General features: G+C 49.6%; 2 protein-coding genes across 2 annotated transcripts in view; one reads left to right on the forward strand and one right to left on the reverse strand.

The window, feature by feature from the left end:
- The window catches only part of EAH_00037120 (zinc finger (C2H2 type) domain-containing protein, putative), a gene marked incomplete at both ends in the record, with an annotated part of 3,862 nt that extends 3,001 nt beyond the window's left edge, over window positions 1-861 (forward strand). Inside the window, 2 exons of the mRNA XM_013395568.1 lie at window positions 1-408; window positions 739-861. Coding sequence (XP_013251022.1) covers window positions 1-408; window positions 739-861 — 531 coding nt within the window. The remainder of the gene's footprint in view (window positions 409-738) is intronic.
- A 794-nt stretch (window positions 862-1,655) lies between these two features.
- On the reverse strand, window positions 1,656-6,261 carry EAH_00037130 (RAB GDP dissociation inhibitor alpha, putative; the record flags this gene model as incomplete). Its single annotated transcript, XM_013395569.1, has 10 exons — window positions 1,656-1,728; window positions 2,016-2,181; window positions 2,495-2,780; window positions 3,254-3,491; window positions 3,739-3,815; window positions 4,113-4,268; window positions 4,578-4,665; window positions 4,917-5,034; window positions 5,449-5,602; window positions 6,244-6,261. The coding sequence occupies 10 exons, from the start codon at window positions 6,259-6,261 to the stop codon at window positions 1,656-1,658; spliced, it is 1,374 nt and encodes a 457-aa protein (XP_013251023.1).
- Between the last annotated feature and the right edge of the window lie 2,162 nt (window positions 6,262-8,423).

The following is an 8,423-nucleotide window of genomic DNA, read 5'->3' on the forward strand; positions in this document are numbered from 1 at the left end:
CTGCAGTTCTGGGAGCCTTTGGTTGTTGATCCGCCGAGCCCGCAGCAGCTGCAGCTGCAGCAGCAACAGTTGCACCAGCAGCAGTTGCAGCAGTTGCAGCAGTTGCAGCAGCAGCAGGCTCTGCGGCAGCAGCAGCAGCAGCAGCAGCAGGCGCAGCTGCAGGCACAGCAGCAGCAGGCACAGCAGCAGCAGGCACAGCAGCAGCAGGAGCAGCAGCAGCCTCGTGGGTTTAGATGTCGCTGTTGCAAGGAGGCAATGAAAGATGCTGTGGAGCTGCGCGTACACTGCAGGAGCAGCAGACACGCAGCAAACCTGAGGAGACAGCTGAGCTCGCTGCCTCCCCTCACTGAAGAGCAGTGGCAAGAAGTGCAGTTTGATGAAGACTTAATCGCTGGAGGCGTTTCAGAGGTCAGGGGATTCTAGAAATCTGCTGCAGCAGCTGCTGCTGCAACTGCAGCAGCAGCTGCTGCAGTTGCTGCTGCAGCTGCTGCAGTTGCTGCTGCAGCTGCTGCAGTTGCTGCTGCAGCAAGAGGGGATTGCTGCTGCTTCAGCAGCTGCAGCATTTGCAGTTTCAGCTGTAGCAGCAGCTGCAGCAGTCCCTTCGACAGTTGCTGCAGCAGCTGTGGCTGCAGTTGCTGTTGTGGCAGTTGCTGCTGCTGCAGTTGCTGCAGTGGCAGTTCCTGCTGCAGCAGCAGGTCTGACCCACCCGCAGTGGAACGCTGTCTGCTTTGTATTCAGTTAGTTGCTGCTGCTGCTGTTGCAGCAACAGCAGCAGCAGTAGCAGCAGCAGCTTTAGCGCCAGCACCAGCAGCAGGAGGCTGCTGGCGTCGAGCTCAGAGGCTGCAGTTTTGTTTGTTTTAGTTGCAGCAGCAGCAGCGATATTATTAGGAGCTGCTGCTGCATGCATCGCAGCAGGCAATGCAGTAACCGACGAACTCGCAGGTATAGAAGCAGCACCAGCCGCGGCTGCGCTCCTGCAGCAGCAATATGTGCTGCTCCAGGAGTAGCTGCTGCTGTTGCATCCGCAGCAGCAGCAGCTTCGATTGGCTACCGCCTGTCTTTATCGTTTTGACTCTTTTCATTTGTACCGAGTGTTTGCGCAGCAGCAGCAGCAGCAGCAGCAGCGAGAACTGCAGCAGCAGCAGCAGCAGCAATTGCGACATGAATTTCGGTGTATTTAGATTCTGCCCTTGGGTTAATACGTCGAGCTGAGATGCAAAGAAAACTTCTTTGGAGTGTACAGACAGATAGATAGATAGACAGATAGATATAGATATATAGATAGATAGAAACCCCCAAGGCAAAGATAGAAAACTGAGGCTAGCAAGCAGTTGCTAAGCATACACCTCACGCATGCGCTGCCGATACACCTGGTGAATCTGCTGCAGATCCACCTGGTGAATTTGCTGCAGATACGCTCCGTGAGATGCAGCAGATATCGGTTAAAACGCGTGCAGCAGCAGCTGCTGCTGTTGCAGCAGCTGCTTCTGCAGCGTGTTGTTGTTTCAGGGCCGCCTCAGGCAAGAGCAGCAGCAAAACATAGCTGTGGCGATTGTTTTGCTGCCAGCAGGTGCAGCAGCAGCGGCGACAGCAGCAGCAGCAGGAGGCGCAGCAGCAGGTAAGCACTTGTTTCCTCTCCGAAGAAAAAATTACTTTTACTGTTCTTGCAAATCCTCAGGGTCTGCCTTCGCTGTCAAGTCTAAGGGCTCCCCCATCATATTCTCCCACCTGCACAACGCAAGAAGAAAGATATGGGGTGTACAGACAGCTCCTGCTTCTTTCTATCTTTTGTCTACCTTTGTTATATACACATATATATATATTATATACAAAGATATATATATATATGTATAGCGTTTCTCAACTATCTCATATGTTCCTCTCTCTTTTCTCTCTCTCTCTTGTCTCTGCCATTCTCTCTCTGTTTATTTCTTTGTCTTTATTCGTTTGTCTGCCTCTTTCTTTTTTTGTTTTTCTCCGTTTCTTTTCTCTGTTTTTCTTTTATTTTTACTTACATTTTGAGGACATCTTGGGTGGCGGACTCGAAGTGCGAAGTGGCGTCGAACGACTTTGAGACAAAAATATTGCTGTCTCTTCCGTCGTCTGTACACTCCATCATATCGCTTACTGCAACAAACTTCTCCTCTATCTTACCCAACAGCTTCAACGCCGGCTCCAGCTCTGCAGCAGCACCAACAGCAGCAGCACCAACAGCAGCAGCAGCAATAGCAGCAGCAGCAGCAGAGATGCTTATTCGTAAGCGAACGGAGGCAAATCATCCCATAGAAGAAGCCCCTTCATGAGGATGCATGCACAGAGAAGGAAAAGTAAAGTTCGTGCGACACTGCATACACTGGCTCCTGAAACCTCCCCCCAAACCCTAAACCCTAAACCCTAAACAACAGTAGTGTTCTTGCGAATCTGTGCACGCTGCCTCCTGAAACTTCCCCTCTAAAACCCTAAACCCTAAACCCTAAACCCTAATTTTGGGTACCTTTTTCGGGGTCGTCAGTCTCAACAGTGGTGCTGACGATAGCTATAGTCTTTCCCTTAAGGCAAATGCCGTGGGGGCTGGAGACCACCATTACATAAATGTCGTTGTGCCTGTTGAGTTGGCGTTGAGGAATAATTATCTGGCAGCTGGTGCTGCCATTCGTGTGTGGGACAGGGGCCCCCAGGATGCAGATACACCGCACAACCCTGCCTGTACACCGCAAACGAGAAGGAAACTGTTCCGCCACGTACGAAGGATCGCAAACCACCATCTTGCATCGAGCTACCTACACACAAGCCAAGCACCAACACATCATTGCATGCATGCATGCGTGGAGGCAATACACTTATGCATGCATGCAAATATATTCATGCATGCATGCAACACATTCATGCATGCATGCAAATACATGCATGCATGCATGCACGTTGGCCTTGCCGAGTGCAGCCCCAGAAGAGCAGCGCATGCAAGAAAACAAAAACAAATAAACACTTAAGGATGTGCGCGTTGCACCACAAGCCCAATACCTCGCCACCAACATAAACCCTAAACCCTAGACCCTAAAAGCTGTTAGGCAGTTAAAGGCCACTTTAAAGCGTCTCGCCGCTTCCCTTCCCCCTCTTAAACCCTAAACCCTAACCCTTCCCTCTCCCAGACCCTAAACCCTAGCCCTCCCCGCCCCTACGTCCTAAACCCTAAACCCTAAACAAACCCTAAACCCTCAACCCTCAGGTCTCGGGGTTTGTGCTGGCTCCTCACCTGTCCATCTTTGGTTTTTACACCGCAAACTTTCCCCTGTTCGTCTAATTCAAAAGAAGAGACAGGGGCCCCCAGCATATAAGTACCTCCATTAACAGCACAGAGGCGACTGAAGCCCTCAGGGAGGCCGCCCAATCCATACACTGGATATATAAAGGGAGATCTACCGTAGCGAGAGACCGAATACATGTATAACTTTATTCTCTCCATTGTCTCCTGCATCGGCTGCTTCAAGTACCTGCACAAACAAAAACAAAAAATAAAGGGAATTCAAATGCCAGGCCTCAGCCCCAATTTCGGCGCTGCATGCAACAACTTTAATAAAGACAGAGACGCATCCATGCACGCAACTACACAAAGAAGATATACCCATATATATGTATGCTTTTTTCTTAAGGTATATATATATATACGCCTTAAGACAAGAAAGACACAGAGAAGAGACAGTAAAATAAAGCAGAAGGGTGCTAGCATGCAACACCCACTCGTCGCTGGGGTACAGAGCCACCGCATGGCCGACAAAGTCGATGGTGTTTGTCTCCAGGCCGAAGTACTTGTACACCTGAGCATGCACACACACATACACATCACCTGCAACTAATGCATGCATACATGCATGCATGTATCCTTGCATGCATGCAGGCAATTCCGCAAGCATGCATGCATGCTGACACATCCTCGCATGCATCTTCTATGCATGCATGTCATTCGCCCACGGGGTTTTCGTCTGCATGCAGCCTCGGGCTGCGGCCGTCAACGCAGCCCCAAACATCCGGCCGCCCCACGCATGCAAGCTTCAAGCCAAAAAGTGCACGCATGTATGCATGCATGCATGCGGTGTTGTTAATCAGGCAGCTACCTGTTCCATAGAATGTCTTTTGGGGTCAAAGCCCCTCCAGGTGTCTGGCTTGTCTGCCTCCCACTGGGCACAATAGGCGAAAAAAGAGCGGCAGCGATTCTTCTCAAGAAGAGGCATTAAAGGAGACATCAGCGCCTCCGTCTCCGTTGCCGGCACCTGCGCGTTCAGGTGTACGTACACGGCAACGAACCACTCAACACAATAAACCATGCATGCATGCATGCATGCATGCATTCAAGCAACAACCCCAAAAACAGTGCACACACGCACAATCCTCCCACAGCCACAGCCAAACCCTAAACCCTAAACCCTAAGCCAACCACCGGAGATAAAGCAGCCACAGCACGGGCGCCGCACCAGCAGCAAAACAGCAGCAGCAACCGCACAAGTAGGCGCAGCAGCTACAGCAGCAGCACCTTCTACAGAAGCAGCAGCAGCAGCAGCAAGAAGCCTTGAGGTGTTTACTTTGTGTATGAATTTCTCGCTAGAGAAATACCCAGCCTTCTGATACTGGTAAACAAACGTCCCTTCCACGACTTGCCACTCCAGGTACCTGTAGCAACCACATAAACGCTAAACCCTAAACCCTAAACCCTAAACCCAAATTCTAAACCTCGCACATACCTTAGACCCCAAACCCTGCATCCACAGCGCCAAACCCTACACCCTAAACCGTAAAAATCGTGAACGCAAACCACAAACCCTAAACCCCAACCCCCAAATCCTAACGCGTCAGCCCTAAATCGCGTGCTCTATAGACCCTAGACCTTAGACCCTAAACCCTAAACCCTAAACCCTCAGCACCTAGTGACTTTGGTCTTGAGGAGAATTTTGACGAGCTTGCCACAGGCCATGACAAACTTCGGAATTAAATCGACGTTCCAGTCTCGGTTAGACCCGTACTCCGCTGGAGGTGAGGTGCCTGAAACCCCAGGAAGCAAGCAGCAGCAGCAGCAGCAGCAGCAATAGCAGCAATAGCAGCAGCAGCAGCAGAAGCAGCGAAACGGCAGGTGCTTTGCCACATGCAAATGCATCCCATGGGCCAGCATGGTGGTAAATAGAAAGAAAAGGAATGCAAGAGAGCCAGAAAGAAAGAGAAATAGAGAGAATAAGAACAAGAAAAAGAAAAAGAGAAGGAAAAGAAAAAGAAAAAGAAAAAGAAAAGGAAAAGAAAAAGAAAGAGAAAAGGAAAAAGAAGGAAAGAGGATAAGACAAACAGAAACGGCCGCGTTGCAAACAAAGAGAAATGAAGAAAGAAGCACTCATCACTGAATTTATTGTTCCGCGTTCAACACCTGGTTAGGGTTTAGGGTTTAGGGTTTGTGGGGCGTCTCACCGGGTTTAAACTTGTTATAAAGATTCGTAAGGTTAAGAGAAGCACCGTCGCCCCCATAGTAATTGTTGCGGTCTAAGTGCAGCACTTTCTTTCCAGAAGAAGAGAGCAAACCGCTCAATATGCACTCCTTTAGGCCCGTGCCGCAAACCACAACCTGCAACAAAACCCTAAACCCTAAACCCTAAACCCTTAGCCCGCTGCTAAACCCACCACTGATCCGTACGTTGCTATACTCCCCAAACTAAACCCCCCAAACGCCAGCTCAATGCATACACTTCAAGACAGACGCAGACTCTACAAACGATGAATATAAACAATGCAAACAATATAAACAAGACAACCCCGCCAAATCAAGCAACAGCAAACCATGTCTATCCCTGAAGCAGCTGTAAAGCAGAAGAACTACAAAAAAACTAAAGCCAGTGCAAATAGCACAGGCGGAAGGAGCACCACCAAAGAGTAAACAGGTGTAGGCCTGCTGCTGCTCCTGCTGCTCTGCTGCCGCTGTTGTTGCTGCTGCTGCTGCGCGGTCTGCTGCTCGCCGTCGCAGCAGCAGCGCTGCGCCCACGACATAGAACCCTTCTCAAGGACAGGAGACGCAGCTTGAGGCTCTTAATAAAGCAGGGAATTGAATCGGTCTACAACCGGTTCCCACTAAGACAGCGAAGCATTTGTTGCTGCTGCTGCTGCGGTTGCTGCGGCTGTTGGTTTCGCTGCAGCAGCAGCAGCAGCAGCAGCAACCCGCTACACGCCATCTTATCGAGACTCTCCAGAACGCATGCAGTTAACTCTTACATCATATTCCTCATCCATTTTGCTGGCGTGGGAGGTCCGGGGAGAGCCGCTGGGCAGTACGGCTTGCTGTCAACAGTCTTGATGTTCTTCTTTAAGTAGGAAAAAGAAATTAATGAGTCTGTTCCTGCAAATAAAGGTACCTAAAAAAGGTTCGACCGGTGGCGGCATAGCTGTCGCCGTTGCTGCTGCTGCTGCTGCTGCTGCTGCTACTGCTGCTGCTGCTGCTGCCACTGCAGCAGCAGCGGCCGCTGCTGCTGCTCGCGGCGACCTGCAGAAGATAAATTCGGTTATTAGTGCAATCCTTCTTTTTCTTCTTCTGCATATATTTTGTGTTTTGTTTCTGTTTATACAGCTACGCTCTAAGCAGTTTTCGTTTGATATATTTAGGGGCTCTCCCGCTGCCGCCTGCTTGCAGTGCTGGTGAGATCATGCTGCAATCGTTATTTGTCTTTTGCTGATGTTGCAGACGAGATACATGGGGTAAGAGAAATTGAAACAGCGAACTTCTTTGTTTGATTGCATGCAGTGTTGAGGGCGTTTCCTGTGGCGTCCCGCCCGTCAGCCCGTCACTTAAACTTATGCCTTCATCTCCCACTTGAATTTGTTTCGGAAGCGTTCAATTATTATTTATTATTCACGTTTGTCTCTGCTTGATTAGCTGCCCCGTACACGAACACTTCCCCTATTTTATCAGCGAGAGGATGCTCTCATCGATATAGTAAAGCAATTGATCTTGTCTCAAGATTCAGTGTATTGCTCCTGAAGCTAGTTAGCCGCAGAAGCAGCAGCAGGAGATATTTGTACCATCTGAGATTCAGATTTTGTTGGCAACTCTGAACAGCTTCACCTCCTCGGTGTAGCATGGCCCTTCTGATGCTTGTTTACTTGGTCTAAGGTCAAGCACAGCAATTGTATAGAATGTTAATGCAGACAACAGAAGGGGAGTTGGTTGTGACTGCATGTGGAGCTGGCTTGCAGTACTAGTTGCAACGAGGAAATTTGCAGTCTCAGGATCCATCCTACCCCAAAACTCTAAGCCCTTGTGCCACTGTCCCGAGAACGTTAGGGGACTAGGGGAGAGGTCAGCAGCTTCTTAGTATTTCTTGCCTTTGGTATTCGGTCTGGCTGCAGTTCACGGCAGTGCTTGCCACAACAGGGCAGCGAGACAATGACTAGTACAGCATACGTTCCAGAAAGACACGGAAAGGACTTTAGATAGTCTCCCAAATTCTTATCAAAACCTCAGAACCAAACGTCTTTGGGGGGAAAAAGTAGAACAAGCAAATATATAGAAACCTTCAGGTCCACTCTGTTCAATGCGCAGCTTTCTAGAAGCACACTGGTACTGCTCAGTTCAACTGTACAAAGCATCTGGAGAATCAGAAGGGAGACCCGAGAATATCCACACACTTCAATGCAAATGAATAGCATTGAAGCGTGTGGATATTCCGGAGGTGCCGCACGCTGTGGCAATGGAAAAATCCCGCCTAAACGACGCCGCTAGAGGAGATAGAAATTTTATGCGCTCGTGAATCTTCACAGGCTGAGAGTTTTTTGCTCATTTAGGGCGAAAGGCTACAGCACGTGAGCACGACCCCCAACAAAACATAGAACTATGACGCTCTGCCGTTGGGGAACCAACGGCTGATTTCCTCATTAAGACATCACACGGACAGTTCCTAGATTTGCACGAGATTGCCGCATAGTATAGGATACAAACAGGGTTGAGAACACTAGGTGTAGACTCGTATCACGTGCAGCGCGATGCATGTGGCACAACTACTGCAGTGTAATTTACGGAAGAAGCGATAGTTGCTCATCCGCGCTCCATGCTTGCTGGTGAAACTCCTCGCTCAAATCTAGCCAAGCATGCATAAGCAAACGGAGAGAAAAAGCGGGCAAAATCGATTCAAAATCAAACAAAGTAAGTGCAGCAAAAAGCCGAGGCGATGACACGTAGTTCGTGCTTATTACAACAAGAGTCCTTAATCTTTTTCGGGGTCCTTGTAAGCTGCACTAGCGTCAAAACTAAAAGAGCTCGTGAAAATCATCCGACCTCTGCTCTCATCCCCATGCATCCTCCGCGCAGCTGCCGAAAGCGCTGCTGCGGAAAGGCGGCAGGCTTGCATGAGGTGCAACGCACCTTAGTGCAAATAATGTTGGAAGGCACTTCCACATGC

Source organism: Eimeria acervulina, genomic scaffold (assembly GCF_000499425.1).
Source record: "Eimeria acervulina Houghton genomic scaffold, Eah_scaff407, whole genome shotgun sequence".
Lineage (NCBI taxonomy): Eukaryota > Apicomplexa > Conoidasida > Eucoccidiorida > Eimeriidae > Eimeria > Eimeria acervulina.